The sequence below is a fragment of the Euprymna scolopes genome, chromosome 12, assembly GCF_053919585.1.
Source record: "Euprymna scolopes isolate OS-2025 chromosome 12, ASM5391958v1, whole genome shotgun sequence".
Classification (NCBI taxonomy): domain Eukaryota; kingdom Metazoa; phylum Mollusca; class Cephalopoda; order Sepiida; family Sepiolidae; genus Euprymna; species Euprymna scolopes.
The window spans coordinates 56,134,908-56,154,014 of record NC_136493.1 but is presented as its reverse complement, the minus strand read 5'-3'; the positions used below and the strand labels follow the sequence as shown (position 1 = coordinate 56,154,014).

At 33.1% G+C, this 19,107-nt stretch overlaps 1 protein-coding gene across 1 annotated transcript; it reads left to right on the top strand.

Annotated features, from left to right (window-relative positions):
• The first annotated feature begins 5,278 nt into the window (after positions 1 to 5,278).
• LOC145291299 (uncharacterized) lies at positions 5,279 to 17,637 on the top strand. Its single transcript, XM_080136985.1, has 2 exons — positions 5,279 to 5,435; positions 12,792 to 17,637. Exon 2 carries the CDS (start codon positions 14,564 to 14,566, stop codon positions 17,168 to 17,170), a length of 2,607 nt encoding a protein of 868 aa, XP_079993111.1. The 5' UTR covers positions 5,279 to 5,435; positions 12,792 to 14,563; the 3' UTR covers positions 17,171 to 17,637.
• The last annotated feature ends 1,470 nt before the right edge of the window (positions 17,638 to 19,107 follow it).

The following is a 19,107-nucleotide window of genomic DNA, read 5'->3' as shown; positions in this document are numbered from 1 at the left end:
TGCCCGGCATTGCCTGGGTGTTTGGAGGTGTATGCTGAGCAAAAAAAAAAAAAAGTCAATTTTTTTAACTTTGACCCCTTAACAGCCAAATTTCTGGCCGAAAACCGATCACATAGATTTTCCCAAATCTCAATACCCTGTATATGAAATTTCGAGTCTGTAGACTAAAAATTGACAGAGTTATTGCACAGGGAAATGTACACACACACACACAGACAGACACACAGACACGTTCACTTTGATAGATATATAGATAACACAACTTTTACATCAAATATCGAAAAGAATCAGTATTTCCTTTTTTTGGTAAATGTTATTTTTAACTACAATACAACACTTATCATTCTAATTTGTTTTTTTAGGGGTTTTGGAGTCCCTGACAATGAATCTGATATTCAAATTCATAAATTTACTGTTTGCATGGTATTAATCCCTGGACCCTGGGACTATTGGATGGAGACTTCGAATTAACTCACACCATTCACTTTCTATGACTTTCTGGTTTAGATAAATAAATATACTTCATTTATAGTATAACAGAGCGTGGGTGCGCATGTGAAATGATGTTACTGGTAAAGGAAAAGACTATAAAAAGGAGAAAGAGCACGTTAGAGAGGATAATTACATTAGAGACGTGGATGATGTTTGAGATCATGTTAGAAGTGAAAGTGATGTCACAGCCTTAACAAGAAGTCACGTATGGTGGGAGAATGAGGAAATAAATGTTGCTGTTACAACCGGAAAAAGTGAGTCAAAGGTCTTTCCTATTCTATTCAAACCCGTGGCGCAGTAGTTAGAATACTTGGAAAAATCAATAGTAAAAAGTGATATTCTCCTGAAGGTTCAATCCTCAGTGTGGGCAACTAAAAAGTACAATTTTTTATTTTACATAGGCATCACCACTTATCAAGGCCCAGAGGCCACTCGAGATTAAGGGTTAACGAGTGTACAGTAGTAAAATTGGACAATATAGTAATCGTTATTAATGGAAATTCAGTAAATTTGTTAACTTAAGTGGAATGGCTTATCAAGAACTTGTTTACGTTGAACTTGAAGATTGTATTGTAGTCAGCTGGAAAGCAGGAAAACAGAAGACAGTTCCACAGGCGTACAGTTCTAAGGAAGAAGATTTGTTCATGGAATCTACATTTAGGTTTAGGCACAGATAAAGAATGGGGGAAATTATTGATAGTGTTTTCAGCTAGACAAATGTTTCTTGTGAAAGTTTGGTGAGGGGGTACCATAGATTGGAGCACAGTCGAGCACTTGCCAACCTCTATCCAGTCAAGGCTGATCGAACAAAAGCATGCTACCCCCGTGAAGTAAATAAAGGGTTCCACTCGAAATTCTGTCTAAATTTCAGAGTTCAACAGAAATATTCCCAAGTTCGAAAAGATACACCTGGAGAAGGCCGGAGGTTACATCAACCAAAACGTTGTAAAAATTACACTCAAGATGAGAACAGTAGTCCGATAAATCCAAATAATACAAATAACTAATCCTCATCTCAAAAATTCAAAAATGTGATTGATTGGCAAACAAAAAGGAATAGGCAGAGTACACATAACAAAGGCAGTAGTTTTTATGGTGTACATATCTAAGTTTTAATCTCATGTAAATCAAAAGGATTTTTTAAAATGGACACATGTAGGAAATCAAAAGGTTAATGTAGTTTGCTTGCAGCATTGTTTAGTGTGTATATATAAAGGTCATTTACAATACAAAAGTGCAATGGATAGACACAAACTGAAACAAATTAAGGCATAACAATGGAATGAGTGATTCACCTTTTCTCTTTTTTTAAGCATTTTTGTACTCTTACATTATATTATTTTATTATTGGAATCCTTTGAGATGAGTAATTTGTGTATTTATTTGTGGACTGGTATCCTCACTTTCATAGTTGTGGTTTCACAACATTTCGGCCAACTCATCCTCTGTATGGACCTGACAATGGAAGACCAGATAAGAACGAAAACTTGGATTTATAAGACCAAAAAATTCAATCTTGATTCAACGCCTCTATCAAAGAAAAGGAGAGTCCATCATGACACTGTGAGACGAAAACACATGCTTCAAAACCGAGAGACTTATCATCGCACATCCAGCGGTTAAAAATATCATAAAGTCAATCGTAACTTGTAAATCTGTTAAACGTTCCACTTAGTTGTATCATTTTTATGTGGTTATTTCACATTCAAAACTCATTTTTATACACGTAACAGTTAGATTGGTAAATTAGATAATAACACAAGATATGTCAAAAGTGTGGATGGACCTTCATGTGTTTTAGACTAACTTTAGAACAATGTTAGCTACTTAAATTTTCTTTACCGTTCTCCCTCAACCCAGGACTGTACTCTAATCAATCACGTCTGTAACAGCATAGATGTAGCACTTTCCCTAGACACTAGTGCCTAAGTACATATATTTGATGACTTTAATGTCCACCATAGTAATTGGCTTGGCTTTTTTAACTACACAGACACAGCTGATAGCATCACACATAACTTTTCTATATCCCATTCCTGGACACAGACAGTTACTTCCCCACCTGTCTCTCAGACCATCAGGGCCAGCAAGCCTCACTTCTTGACCTATTTCTGACTACAATTCCTGAGAATTATGTAACAAATGCCCATTGCTCTCAGGAATGCTAATCATACTATGATAATGATAAACATCATCTTAAACTCTCAACACCAAGTTGATGAGCCAGTGTTCAAAACATCAATGTACTACAATAAGGATGGCTGGGATGTCATCAGAGATCACATCAGAGATGCTCCGTGGGGAAATATCTTTTCTCTTCCTGTGGAACAGTGCACAAATGAGACCACTGAATGGTTCAAAGTGGCAACTGAAGCATATGTTTCTACTCAGAAGTTCTATAGCAAACCTCACTCTCCTCAATGGTTTATTTCTACTTGCACAGCTGTCATTACTCAAAAGCACCATGCATACTGCAGATTTATTTGCATAAGTCCAGAACAAATAGATAAAAGTTTATAAGAAATAGCTACAGCTAAGAGAGAATATACCGAGACCACCAGAAAACGCAATGAAGCACAAAAATTAGAAACTTGTGATTTCTGGAAAATCTATAACAGTGCAGGAAATAATAGGTAATCAACAATCCCCCCCCCCCTATCCAACAATCTTGAAGTTGTCTGCATGGCAATCGGTAAGGCTAACTTGCTTGCTCATTAGCTAGCTTCCAACTCTACTTTGGACCTAGCAGACCACTATCACCCAGATTTTCCTTTGTGGATTTTGGATTATTATGGGGTATGATCCCGCATAGTCGGGAGATTCTATTTATAAACGATGCTGCTAAGAACTGACAAATCGAATCAATTCACGTTCTGCTACCAACCAATCAGAAACCAGAATTGCTCCATAAAAATTAAACCTTTCTGTAGCAATTTCGCATATGTTTTCGCCGTCCGAACACGAGAAGAATCTTTTGCTTTGTGAATTCCAACTCCAGTTCTGTCTACTGCAAGCCAGTCAACTCCAAGGATTTGTGTAGAACAATGAACCATCGGAAACTGTTCTGTCTACTGCAAACCAGTCACCACTCAGGACTTGTGTAGAACAATGAATCATCGGAAACTGTTCTGAAAATAAACATGGCTTACACTTCTTTGACAGAGTATGGCAAATGGGCACAGGAAAATCAGATCATATGGTATTACTGGATGAATACTTAACATAATTAAATCCCTCTTAAATAAGAGAAAACTCCAGGGTGTCCTCGATGGTTGTATGCCAAAACAATATGATATCAATGCGGGTATGCCTCAGGTCGATCCTTTGACCTTTATTACTCCTGATAGTCATAAATGACCTCCCTGATAGAATAATCTCTGCGATGGATATATTTGCTGATGACACCACACTCTATAACAGACACAAGGGAAAAAATAAATGAACACATATCCAAGGCAATGGCAGAAACCCCAGAAGAAAACCTCCAGTCTGTAGTGGAATGGGGACAATCACGTTAAATGCTGCTAAGACTAAGCTTCTTTCCTTTAATAATTACAAGAAACCTGCACTAATAGCCATGGTTAATGATACATTACCTGAAAGTACTTTGTTGAAACTCCTCGGCTTAACATTCACAGGGAACATGAGTTGGAATAGATACATCGAGGGTATTGCCAAGCTGCTGCAAAGAAGATGGGCTCTCTCTACTGTGCCAGAAAATTACTTATGCCTGAGAGTAGGCTCTCATTCGCCCATATATGGAGTATTGTTGCCACATTTGATCTAGTGCATCCGCTAGTAGTCTCTCACTCTTAGACAGGGTTCAAAAGAGAGTTGCCAATCTAAGAGGTCTTGCACTGTCAGCTAGGCTTCAACTTCTGTCTCATCGACAAAATATTGCATCCTTCTGCCTGTTTTATAAGTATTTTAATGGTAGGTGCTTGGAAGAACTACAAGCACTTGTACCCCCCCCCTGACAAACTTGGCAAGCAGCAAAATCCCAACCCTGCTCCCTGCACAGTAGAGATCCCAAGATGCCAGAAAGCCTTCTACTCTAATAGTTTCTTCCCTAGAACTGCTAGACTTTGGAATTCCCTTCCGGATTCCTGCATTCTTAACTGTACTGACATGCAAAAGTTCAAGTGTAATGTAAACAAACATCTTGCTGCTCAACTCCCTACTTAATTGCAAATTATGTGTCAGATAGTAGCCCCCGCCCCTATCAAAACGGCACTATGCTTTGTTTGGGGTGAAAATGTCATTAAAAAATAAAAAAAGATCGTAGAAAAATAATTACAACTGTGGATGATGTTTTGGTAAATATATATCTAGCACATCTTTTACTGGTTCATTTTTCGTAATTTTTGGAATTTATACAAATTTCGACATAACACGTAAGTACGTAATAATGTTTTCACATAAAATGAGTTGGTTTCAAAGACTACAATCTACACAAGCAAGCACCAATATTTTTGTTAATCATATTCATACATATTTCGATTTTTACATTATAAAATATACATTACAGCCGGTAAAATATCTCTTGATGACTCCTATTTCGTATACACCGGTTATAAAATAAGTGTCCTTTTATATAATATCAAGGTGGATGATTTTCGAATACTTTTCTTGACAAACGTGCTCTAAATGTCTACAAAACAAAAGCAGCCCAGAACTTCTCTGTTTCGAAACGACCTCCATTTTTAAGGAGTCTTCACGGTCCATTTTTTATGAGGAATTATTTTTCAGGTTTCACCGCCAACTTCCTTTTTTTTTTTTTTTCGATGTCGCAAGCAATTTGATGTTTTTTTTTTAAACTATGTATTCACTTGATCTTTCTAAACAAGTTTGTTTACATTTGATGCAAAATGTTCCAAACAACACATTTAAAAAAAGGGGGAAGAATATCATTTGATAAAACAAGGAAAACAATGTTTGCAAAGGTGAAACATTTTTCTTTCTTTCTCGTTTGTTTTGATTATGGAATATTTTTTTTAAAATGACATTCCTAAATATTTGGTTCCCTTCCTTATTACCATGTATAGGTACGTGAAAGAAAATTTCAAAGTTAACATATCTCAAAATGGAACAGCTCAGCAGAAAGAGTACGCAGAGACCATTCTAATGATACTTGAACCACCTCTGTAGGACAAATAATAAGAAAGTTACAACAATTCTAAAGCTGAAATTTGAGGCTAATTTTTGACAATAGAATCAATGGATTTCCTTAACAAAGTTGTGACCGATATCAAGATTTTTCACAGTTATTTTGTCATAACTTTCTTATTTCTTGTCCGATTTCAAAAAGACAAATATCACTGGAGAGCTTATTGAATGGAGAACAAGAAAAATATATTTTGAAAGTTTATTAATGAATTATTTACAAGATTAAGAGGTGAAAGGGGATGCTGGGGCGGAAGATGCAGTCAATTACTAAGGCAATATTACATCCCCGCATATGAAGTCTGCTGCTAATGCTGATTTTTTATGTCAAAATAAACTGCAGAAGCACCGTTTTTTTATTTCTCATCATACAAACACCAATAAATATAATTTTTTTTACATTTCTCATGAACTTTTAGCATATAAATTATTAAAATTTCTTTTAGCATATAAATTAAAATTTCGGGTTTGTATTACTGTACACATAGATTCGAAAAAGTTGTCAAAAAAAAACAAATATATAACAAATAAATGTTATCAAAGGCAAGATAAGTTACTTTTCTACCTAACTGGATATATTTTTCGTGTTTTTATTCAGCTCGAATACAGTGTTTATCGATGTATTGGAAAATTCAAAATGGCGCCCGACACTCTCTTTAACACGGTAAGTTCAAGAAAAGATGTTATAAATAATAAACTAGACAAAATACTGTTAGAAATTCGCTCATTATATGTTACCGTGACATAAGTTGGCATATATTCGGGTTTTTTTTAATAGTATTTTGTCTAGTTTATTATTTATAACACCTTTTCCCAAACTTACCGTGTTTAAGAGAGAGTGGCCGCCATTTTGAATTTTCCAATACAACGGTAAGCACTGCATGTTTTTCATGTTACATTGAATAAAAACAAAAAATGTATCCAGTTTGGTAGAAAAGTAACTTATCTTGCCTTTGATAATATTTATTTGTTATATATTTGTTTTTTGACAACTTTTTCGAATGTGTACAGTAATACAAACCCAAAATTTCTTTTAAATTATTAAAACTTTTAGAATTTAAAGTTTGCAAAATGTGCATAATAAAAAATATATTCATGAAAGTTTTATTTTTTAATTTTAAAAATAACTCTTGTATTTTTTTTTAATTGTAAATTTGTTTATTAGTTTATCATAGAAAAAAAAAGCAAAGTAACAAAATGGAAGAAAAAAAAAGCAGCTCGATAAAATGATAAAATAGAAAAAAATACATTTTGCCGGGGAGAAATGTTTTGGTTTTTAAAGAAAGTAAAATAATTTAAATCCTAAAAGTTCATTATGCTGAAATAAATTTTAATAATTTAAAAGAATTTTTTTAGCCAGCCGTAGTTTGGCGTCATTGCCGTTGTTGGAAAATATTTGTAAACAAAGTGCGTAGGTTAACGATATGGCGTTAGTGAAATTTTGAAAATTTTCGTAACGGCTTCACATTTTAGGTAAACTCAAAACCAATGAAGGTAAAGTCATATAGGCTTCATATTTCGCACAAATAAGGTTTAATATCTATATTAACAAATATATATAGTTTCAAAACTATTACAACTTACCTTCAGGTCTAATAATGATGATTTAAATGACACAAAACTTCACTTCAAAATTTTTTACACTTCTACTGAACGTATGGAAATAATTCAAAAACCAGCATGTAGCGAAACATGTGTGCTACCTCATCAGTATCCCTGCGGTGTAGTTAACCCCCCGGATATAGGTGGTAGGGGCAAATTTATGACACATACCTCAGTGCACAGAATTACGGCTTACTCAAGTTACCAATGCCACTTAACCCTCGCAAAAGCCTTGGCATTTTCACATACCTACCATGTAACCATTCCCACAAAAAACAATTCTTCGATACATTCGGTGCAGACTTTCGCGAGAAGTAAAACTATGGTTAAAGCTGCAATCTGGTGACACATAAAATCACGCATTTAAAAATAAATAATCTTTTGAAGGAGGTGTGTAAAGTGGTAAAATCTATTCTCGCGAACCAGGGACGATAACTCAATTTGATAAATTGTGAGTTATTATGGCGTTTTTCGTGTTATCACCCGGATTTTAAGTGGTGGTTGTTGGTGACTGGTTGGGGTAAATGAAGTAAACAACACCTTCATTAACGTAAACATTAACCGTTAGCCCATGTGGCAATACAAAACAAAATAAAAGAAAGGGGGAAAATAAGATGCTAGTTCAGAGGGATGGTTATTTAAAGTTTTAGAGTTTCTATAAAACTGCATTAGTGCATTTGCATTGCATTGCTGCTGCAATTGCATTACCGTATTTAGGGTTTGGATTAAAAAATAACTTTTTTTTTTCTTCTAAAAAATGGGTTTAATTTGTTTTCGTTTTTCTGTCCCCCTCCCCCAAAACATCGCCAAATAAAAAGTAAAATTCTCATTTTTAAGGTGAATTAGCATCCGTACAATTTATCCATTAAAGATGTAAAATGGTAATTTACTAAATAGTGTAGCTGAAATCATTAATCCTTATGTGAAGGCAACGGAAACGATGTTTTGTATTGTAAACGAGTGACGTCAGTTACAGCGATTATAAGTAAGCATCTATTTCACAAAGTGCCTCCGCCTCCCCCTTACGATAAGTGCATAAAAAAAAAATTGTTTGTTTTCAACAAATCACCATAAAGTTTATGATCGTTATTATGTTCGTTTCAAATGAACATAGTAACAATCGTGATGCGTGCGTGTGTTAACGTAGAACGATGTTAGAGTTAGGGTTAGGGTTCTATATTATTCTTGTTGACGGACGATATACGCATATCAGCAATTGGGAAATTTAATCCATTTCCGAATATGAATCACCCCCCTCCCCTCCTTTGCTGTTTTAGTTTAATTGTTTAACATTTTAATGAGATTTTTTGTATTTATACCGATGATCGCACTTCCATTCGCAAGCATTCTGCATAAATTCCCCAATACTCTTTCTTTTTTGTAAAGAAGGTTAAAATGACATCCAACACGAGTCACGTTAACATCCAAAGAAAAAACGCATGAAAGGATGTGGTCTGGTCTACGGATTTTTTTTTTTCGCATTTGCTTTAGATCCATCACAGAATTGAATTTAGGTAAAATAAATAAATAAATAAAATAAAAAATAAAAACAATTCATTTTTCGAGCAGTTTCTATGTTTTTCTTTAGTATAAAGCTTAACTGTGAAATTCTCTCATCTTTCCCATTTTTAAGGTTATAAGTATATACATTGAATCCCAACCCCAACCCTAATGTTTGTTTGATGTGTGTGATCATCAGCATATTGAATTACTTCGATTATTCTGAGTCTTGAAGGTGCTTGATTAGCTAACATTTCTTCCGAGTTAAAAGTGCTAGATTATATTGAAGTGGCTTGCTCCTATAATGCCATTATTAATATATAAGATTTGGCAACCATTATAATAATGGTTGCCAAATCTTATCAGTTAATTTTAAATTATGTTTAATGAAAAAAAGATTATGATATGCTGAATGCATTAGCATCAAAATCAATTAAGTATTATGTATGAAATTGAAAAAAAAAAGCATTTTTTTTTAATTAGTGAATAAGTCGACATACTAGCATTTCCAATATAGCTGTTTGTTTTGCTAGTAAATATAAAATAGGATTGGATGTACGAGATACTTTCAATAAGTTTCCAGACTTTTTGTACCGACATTTAAAATCGTCATAAACTCTTGAAAATTCAGTATGTTATTGCTATACATCTTATGAGGTGATTGACTAATTTTTTTGATTTCAGGTTCAAATGAACAGCTACAGCAGAAACTGGAATACACCCTACTTAAGCCTGATTATCATAACTGGTGAATTTAAAAAATACAATCTGGACGTAAGGACACTTTAGAAGATATGCAATAAAATTCTATTTTAAACTTTGAAAAATGTCACGGAAACATGGAATGCTTCAGACTGCTTTTAGACCATCTTGCATGAATTGAGCATCATTTTTTGAGTGGCATGAAAGATTCAAGGAAAGCAGGGATTATAAGAGGTGTGGGAGGAGTAAGGTAGTCAGAACATCATAGTTGATTGGCCAAATAAAGAATTTCATGGATAAGGACCGTCATGTGTGTATAAAGACAATAAGTGCACAGTTTGATGTCAGTTTGAGAAGTGTACACACAATTATTCGCAAGGAATTGAAGATGCGGAAGATCTGTGGAAGTTTGTTGCAAGGGTGCTCAGTCCACAACTTTATCCTTGTTACTGACTATTTGACCAAGATGGGTATCAAGACAGTTCCTCATCCTCCCTACAGTCCAGACTTTGCTTCCTGTGACTTTTGCTTATTCCCTAAGCTCAAGGAAAACCTTAAAGGCTGTCGTTATGAGACAATTGAGGAGATGAAAGAGGCTGTGACAAGCGTCATTGACATGCTCACACAAGAGAAATTCGATGGAGTCTTCCACAAGTTGTTAGAATGGTACAACAAGTGCATTGCAGCCAGAGGATATTACTTTAAAGGGGACCAGAGTTTCATATGTATACAATCAATAAAAGTTCCTATTTGAAAAAAGTCTGGAAACTTATTGAAGGCACCGTGTAGAATATGTCAGACAAAAAGAAGTAAAGTATCTCAGTGAGAAACTTTTTACAAAGGAGTCGCTGCTTATCAAGTCCAACAGGCAAGTCAAGGATAATAGTAATTTGAATTTGACAGGTAGACAATGAAACACTGGAAGGATTAGTAACGATGGTTGTTACTGGTCAGAAAGTGATATTTAAGAGGACCACTCAACAACTTTTCAATATTCCAACATAGTCTATGTTTCATTTCTATTTTTATATCGACTCACAAAACAGTCATATTGGAAATATGCCAGTATATCAGTTAATTTACTAATTGAAAAAGTGTTGATTTTTTTCTTCTCATCATTTCATACATAATACTAAATTGATTTTAACATTGAATATATTATGATTTTTAAAAAAATTGAGCTATTGTACATCACCTTTCTGATAAAATTATCATGTCTTTTCTTGATGTTATCATAATTTTTGACACTGCTTGATTTTATTATTTTTAAATTAATATTTGCAAAATAGAAATGAAAAGGAAAAGAAATTTGCAAAAATAAGAAAAATTTGTATTTGCCAAAACAAACAAATTAAGGTCCTTGTTAGGAATGATGATAATAAAATAGAAAAATTGAATTTCAACTAAAAGCAATGTTATATACTTAATTGTCATTTCGAAATTAGTAACAGATCCAAAAATTACAAAAAATGATTTGGTAGAAAATTATTTATTAATGAAAATAGCTTTTGAAGAAAAAATTTTAAGTTATACTTAAATAATAAAACTTCAAAACCATGAGTTACTTCCCTTGTTTAAGTGACATTTTGAAATAATAATGGTGGATCATTGGGTCGTAAAAGTAAATGTTTTATGTAATGTAGTAATATGTTACTAATTCCATAGTTGGGAAATTCACAGTCCATAAGTTATCAAGTTATTGCAGCTAATGTAGACTACCATTTTTAAACATACATAAAATATGTCTTTTATGAACTGCTACTTTTATACTCATTATTTTGTTTGTGTGTATTATATAACATTTCACTCACTCTCTCTCATACGCATATCTCTTAAAACTGTTTTTCTAAAAGGGTTTCCGTAAAAGAGGTCCCCCCCCCAAAAAAAAAGATCTCACCTAGAACCTAGAACATTAAAACTCTAAAAGGTATTCCATTTTGTAACATTAAAAAAGCAAAGTTGTCGACTGTTGTTTTTCCACTTCTAATTGTATTATCATTTCTTCTTAGTTTATGTCAATATAATGGATGCTGTCATGTGATAGATGTTTCTGATTTTCGTAGTTGTTGTTATTGTTATGTGTAGAGCAGCTTTTGAAGATTGTGCGTCTGGATTGTTTCCTTGTTGATCACAACTATCCATCAATTTGCAAGATTGCTGGTTTTAACGTGTGACACTGAAAGCAACAAAGCTCTGGGTTGCATGAAAAGTCAGGGAAGGTTTAGTCCAGAGCACACAAAGGAATGGTAGTTGTACATGCATAGAAGCAACATTGTTATTCTTACCCCATGGATTTGTGGTTCCATATTTGATATGCAGAGGCAGAGATGGCTAAAGGATGACAGATCCTGATGTTGACTTCTGGACTTACACACAAGCTCTGTTAGTCATGTAACTCTGGCACTACCACACTGCCTCTACAACTGTTGGTTGCAACCATACATAAATCAGTAAGATTGCAGGTTTTTACCCCCCCCACTCCTCCACATCAAGAACAGCAAGGCTCAAAGGTTGCATGTGAAGTCATAGAAAGTTTGGCCCAGAACACACAGAAACAATATTGCCACTTTCATGCCATTGATTTGTGGTTCTGTATCTGACACATGCAGAGGTAGAAACATTCTGTATCTTTGCTACAGGCAGAGGTAGAAACTCTCAAAGGACAAGTCCTGTCAGCTGGGTTGTGGCTCTAATGTTATTTGGTGTCAAACCTGGGTGGCCCTACCAAAATCTGGAGTTCCAGCTGCATAGGTTTGATACAACTACAGCAAGGATGCGACTGACATGTTGGGCACTGCCGAAATGTGAAATGTTGCTAAAAAGTGATCTTTATCAATATCGTAGTCCCTACCAATGTCATATTTACTTTTTTGTTTTACTCATGTTCACCCCTTACAAAGCATATCGCTACTTGGATGTAAGGGGCTACTATTTGGGGCCATGTCTAGAAAAGATTAACAAGATATTTGTTTATGTTATTTATGTTACATTTAAACTTCTGCATATCAGTACAGCCAGAGAAGCAGGCAGCAGGAAGGGAATTCCAAAGTCTAGCTGTTTGAGGGAAGAAACTATTAGAATAGAAAGTTTTCTGGCATTTAGGGACATCAACAGTGAAGGGGTGAGATCTTATTGCTAATCGGGTTTGTCAGGGATATGTACGTCGACACATAATAATGAGACTCCTTTGTGAAGAGTTTGATGAAACTTTTAGAGGAGTATACCAATGTCATATTTACTATCATTTTGTCAATATTTTTGTGAACACACAAATGAATAAAGACATACACTCACACGCAGATTTTTTAATATTTTTTTATTTTTATTTTCAGATTCTCATGTGAATAGAAATGGATTCTTACATTGAAGAAATTAAATTTGATAGGAAATCTGCAAAAGAGGAAAAAAAATCAATTTCTCATATGAACTTAAAATGTGATGGAGTGAATGTTACAAGAGACATTTTTTACCTGAATTTCACTTGAAGTAAACACTTTTTTGTGTACATGCGGTAGATGAGAAAAAAAGAGGCTCAAATCAACCGGTGTACATCTGCTGCTGTGGAAGTGACATTTTGATCTGGATTTTGATATACCAGCCGGTAAAATTGCAGTATAGTTAACAGTCAAGAAATCAAAATGACTGACCACATTAGGTCTTACTTCAGTTAAATTCATTAATTCATAAATTAAAAGATATTAACAAAAAATGAAATTACCTTACCAGTAAGTCCAAATAGCCAACTCCTCTCATACAATAATCTTCATAAAACCACACTTAATTGTATAAGTTTAGCCAGATAATGCCAATACTTTAGTTGCCATGTTGTTTTTCTGGTGTTGATAAATCACATAATCATAGAAATAAAATTCTGAAATGCTAAAATCTCTGTGTTACAAGTATAATGGTCAATAGAGAATTTAATCTACTTTGTTAGCACTAAATTATTGTTTTCCTTTCTTTATGATTTCACAACTGTTAATTATGTTGCAATTTTACACACTTGTGACATATACACTAATTATTTTTTAAGTGAAAATAACTTAAATATTTTTTGTTACTTAAAAGACAGCAGAATATTGATAGATGGAACTTCAGGTGACAGCTTAGTGGTAAAACTTTTTTGTTATGTGTGGAAAAATCTAACAGGAGATTGGTTTAAAAATTCCTATTAGGACCACACAGCTCCTTTGGTTTGTGAAATGCTTGATAAAGCTTTTAATAGAAAAATAAACCGAGGTAATAATATGGAATCTAAAGAAGAAGAAATTCTGTTTTCTTGTAATACGTGCAAAAAAACATTTTTAACAGAAGATTGTGTGAAAGCTCACATTATGACACATGATAAAGAGACTCCTTTGGTTTGTGAAGAGTTTGAAACTTTTAGAGGAGTAGACCAAGAAAATCATTTAGACACTCACATCGGGGATACTGTCATTTCTTGTAATACATATGAAAAAACATTTTTAACCGAAGATAATATAAAGACTCACATTATAACACAAGTTGAAGAGACTCCTTTGATCTGTGCGGTGTTTGATGAAGCTTTTAGAGGAATAGACCAAGAAAATAATATAGAAACTCACATGGAGGATACTCTATTTTCTTGTAATGCATGTCAAAAAACATTTTTAACACAAGATAGTGTGAAAGCTCACATTAAGACACATGATAAAGAGACTCCTTTGGTTTGCGAAGAGTTTGATGAAACCGTTACAGGAGTAGATCAAGAAAATCACATACACACTCAAACAGTAGACACTTTATTTTCTTGTAATATGTGTGAAAAAACATTTTTAACAGAAGATAGTGTGAAAACTCACCTTGCAACACATGAAAAAACTCCTTTGGTATTTGAAGTATTTGATGAAACCTTTAGTGAAGTCAACCAAGAAAATAATATAGAAACTCACATGGGGATACTCTATTTTCTTGTAATATATGTAAGAAAACATTTTCAACAGAAAATAGTGTGAAAACTCATGTTGCAACACATGATGAAGAGACTCATTTGGTTTGTGAAATATTTGATAAAACCTTTAAAGGAGTAGACCAAGAAAATCACATTGAAACTCAGAAAGGAGAAACTCTTTTTTCTTGTAATATGTGTGAAAAAACATTTTCAACAGAAGATAGTGTGAAAACTCACATTACGACACATGTTGAAGATACTCCTTTGGTTTGTAAAGTGTTTGATGAAACGTTTAGAAACATAGATGAAGAAAATCACATGGAAATTAATGAAGAAGAAACTTTATTTTCTTGTGATTTATGTAAAACAATATTTTCAACAAAAGACGGTTTAAGAAATCACATTATGACACATGAAGAAACATCTATGGTTGATAAAAGTTTTTCTAAAGAAATAGGCACAGGCACTGATTCAGTAGAAAGTTCATTTTCTTGTAATATTTGTAAAAAAACATTTTTAACAAAAGATGTTTTGAATAGTCATATTACAACACACAACACAGATTCTTTGACTTGTAAAAAGTTTGATGAAACTCTTAAAAACATAGATCAAGAAAATCACATAGAAACTTATGAAGGCAAAATTTTATTTCCTTGTGATATATGTAAAACATCATTTTCAACAAAAAATGGTTTGGAAAATCACATTATAACACATGAAGAAACATCTATGGTTGATAAAACTTCTAGAAAAAAAGAGACAGAAACTGATTTAACAGAAACTCCATTTTCCTGTAATATTTGTAAAAAAACATTTTCAACAGAAGATGTTTTGAAAACTCACATTACAATACATGATCAAAAGACAGCTTTGGTTTCTAAAGTGTTTGATAAAACTTCTAAAAAAGTAGAGGTGGAAACTCATACAGAAGAAACTTCAATTTCATGTAATATTTGTAAAAATATTTTTTTGACAAATGATAGTTTAAATATTCATATTAAAACACATGATACAGAGAGTCTTTTGTTTTGTAAAGTGTTTGATGAAACTTGTAAAAGCATAAACCAAGAAAATCATGTAGAAAATAATGAAATAGAAACTTTATTTCTTTGTGATACATGTAAAACATCATTTTCAACAAAAAATGGTTTAAAAAATCACATTATGACTCATGAAGACACACCTGTGGTTGATAAAAATTTTTCTCAAAAAAAGGACTCAGAAACTGATTCAGCAGAAAGTCTATTTTCTTGTAATATTTGTCAAAAAACATTTTCAGTGGAAGATGGTTTGAAAAATCACATTATCACACATGAAGAGACATCTGTGGTGTGTGATGTGCTTGATAAAACATCTTCTAGAAAAATAGATATAAAAACTCATACAACAAAAACTACATTTTCTTCTAATATGTCTGACAGAGCATTTCCAGCAGCGGATTTGAAATCTCGTTTTAAGAGCCAAGTAGGAGAGAATCCTTTTGTTTGTGAAGTATGTGGCAAAGAATTTTCTCGAAAGGCTAAATTGAAATCTCACATGCGAACACATAACGGAAAAAATTCTTACTGTTGTAGCATGTGTGAGAAAAATTCCTCTCATAATGCAACTGAAGAGGCAAGATCTCACTCGCAAATGCATACTGGGGAAAATGCTGGTACATCGGTGGGGCACCTCATTCCCAATAAAAACAAAAAGGTAAGAAAATTGCAAAAAAGAAGGGAAAACGCATACCGTTATAAAATCTATGAGAAAAACTTCTCTCATAATTCGGCTGAAGCAAGGTTTTCTTGCCAAGTGTGTGATGAAACATTTTTCGAAAAGGGTGATTTGGAAGTACATGTAAAAAGTCACACTGAGGCAATTGAAATACATGACATATGTTTTTCTATAAAAAAAGAGTTAAATACTTTAGATGCCTACAACGAGGAGATTGAAAAAATGATATTCCGTTGTGAAGTATGTAATGACGCTTTCTTAATGAAAGACGATTTGGAAGCACATCTAAAAAGTCACGCTAAGGTGACTCCATTTAAACTTGAAATGTTCGACAAAGATTTATCTATAAAGAAAGAGTTAGATTTATATTGTTTGGAAACACAGACGATGAAGTCTCTACATACATGTACAATCTGTGATAAGACCTTTTCTAAAGACGAACAGTTAAAACGTCACATGAGAATTCATACTGGAGAGAGGCCGTTTTCTTGTACGTTATGTGGCAAAGGCTTTTCTTATAATTGCACTCTAAAAAACCATATGAGAATTCATACCAATGAATTGCCATTCCTTTGTGCTGTCTGTAACAAAGCTTTTTCGAGAAAAGATAAATTACAAGTCCATATAAGAACTCATACTGGAGAGACTCCATATTCATGTGGAATTTGTGGCAAAAGTTTTTCACATCGATCTTCTTTGAACGCTCATGTCGTAATTCATACTGGAGAGAGTGCGTTTGTTTGTGAAGTGTGTGCTAAAGCTTTTTCTCGAAAAGAAAAGTTAAAACTCCATATGAGAACTCATACAGGCGAGACTCCATATCCATGTACGATATGCAACAAAGCTTTTTCTTATAATTGTACTCTAAAGAATCACATGAAAATTCATACTGGCGAATTACCATTTCCTTGTGCTGTCTGTGGAAAGGCATTTTCGAGAAAGGATAAATTGCAAAGTCATGGCAGAATACATACTGGAGAAACTCCATATCCTTGTAAACTTTGTAACAGAGCTTTTTCGCATAATGTTTCTCTGAAAACACATATGCGAATTCATGCTGAAGAGATTTCCGTTTGCATGTAAAAAAATGCCTTGTAAAATTTTTGCAAAAACTATACAAATTTATGCAGGTGAAAATACATTTTCCGTTTGCATATAAAAATGGTTCGTAAAATTATTTTGGAAAAGTTATGGAAACTTATACAGGTAAAAATACATTTTCTTTTTGTGACCAAACATCTTCGATAAATGAAGCCTTAAAATCTTTAAGGTCCATATTAAAAGTTGGGATAGGAGTGCTTGATCTCTGAGAATTAACTGAGCTAAAATGAAATAAAAACAAAAAGATAGAAAAACTCCCTTTATCTCTGGAATATGCAGCAAAGCCTTTTCTGGAAAGTATAAATTGTGATAAAGCCTTTGCTAAAAATTATACTTGAAAACTTTGTATGCACTACATACTAAAGAGACTTCATATTTTTGTTTGTAAAATATGTTTTATTTATGATCACAAACTTTGAAAACCCACATTAAAATGCATAGTGAAGAGATACCGTTTTGTTGTGATATATGTAGCAAAACCTTTTCTCATATAAATTCTCTGAAAGCTCATATCAAAGGTCCTGTTTTATCAACTGTTTTTTGAAAAACAGGACAGAATCAAATTACATTACTTCTAAAATAGACCAATATCTTATTGAGTAAATTTTAGAGTACAAAAAAAATGCTCTCAACTTGGTTGAGGCCCTGTTAAATTAGACTGTTGCCATTTTTCCTTGTTTAGTTTCTCTATCATTCCCTTCAAATTTGCTACCTTTGTTGTATGCAAGGTATTAAATATCTTACCTTTTTATTTTTGCAACTACAGGTTTTTGCTTTTACTCTATTTCCTTCTATGGCCATATTTTTTAACCTACTGTTGGATTCATCAAAGTTCTTTAGTTTACTTGCTCACACAAAATGCAATTTTTTTCCTTTATGTGATATAAAAAATAATGTGATACGTGTTTATATTCTGTTCTCATGAGAAGTAAGCGCAAGCATTTCTGAATCATGTGGTATCAAGACTTACAATAAAATATAAATAAGGAAGAAGTTAAATTTATCAATTAACTAGTAGAGAGATCCAATGTTGTCTGAGATTGAATGAGGATCAATAAATGTTCCAACCTATCATAGTTTTATTATCATTTGAAATCAGTGAAATCGCCAGTTTTTTAATCAAATCGATTGATTGCTTCCTCTAGTTAGAGATCCCTCCCTTCCTGCAATGTACCAGGAAGAAGCTTCATATACGTCCGTGTAGTAACTTAGTTCACAATACACTGTAGTCTACATTGCACTGTAGATTTTATAAAATTATCTGTAAATAATGGTTTCACTTAAATTTAAAATGCAAAAGTCAAGTATCATGGTTCAATTCTGCTTTAAACAGAATGATTTATTTTGAACACACCCCTGTCTTATCAAAGAACCAATTGTTGATTTTATGAAATTATTTTTACATAATTATTTGAATTAAACTTAAATGTACAAAAGTCAAATATCCTAATTCAGTTATGCTCTAAAAAGAAAAATTAGTTCCGAACATGCCTCTGTCTTATAAAGTGTCTACAGTTAATTTTATAGGCTAGTCCTTTCTGCTTGTATGATGATAAAATTTCTCAAATGCACTTGTGATATTAGGTTGTATAAAAGTGTTAACTTTGGTCAAAATCGAACTTCCTTTTTTTATCGGATTTTTCCGATTACTGACTTTCGATACTTATCAGATGCATTACAATACAAAACCTATGTAAGAACACTCCCAGACACATTAAGTAACTTTGGAAAATTTAAAAAATTGGTCCAGTCATTTCTGAATCAATAGGAAACAAACTCAAACACACACAATGTTTCTTTTATATAATTAAAGGATTAGAAACAAAGGAAATACTTAAGTTTGATCATTTATATTATTTCTATTAATCAGACTATCTTCATCTTAGTTGTTATATATACATTATTTTAGGTGGTGTAAC

What these genes read in the sequence shown, in the direction of transcription:
- LOC145291299 (XM_080136985.1), top strand. Translation starts at nt 14,564, where the DNA reads ATGTGTGAAAAAACATTTTCAACAGAAGATAGTGTGAAAACTCACATT.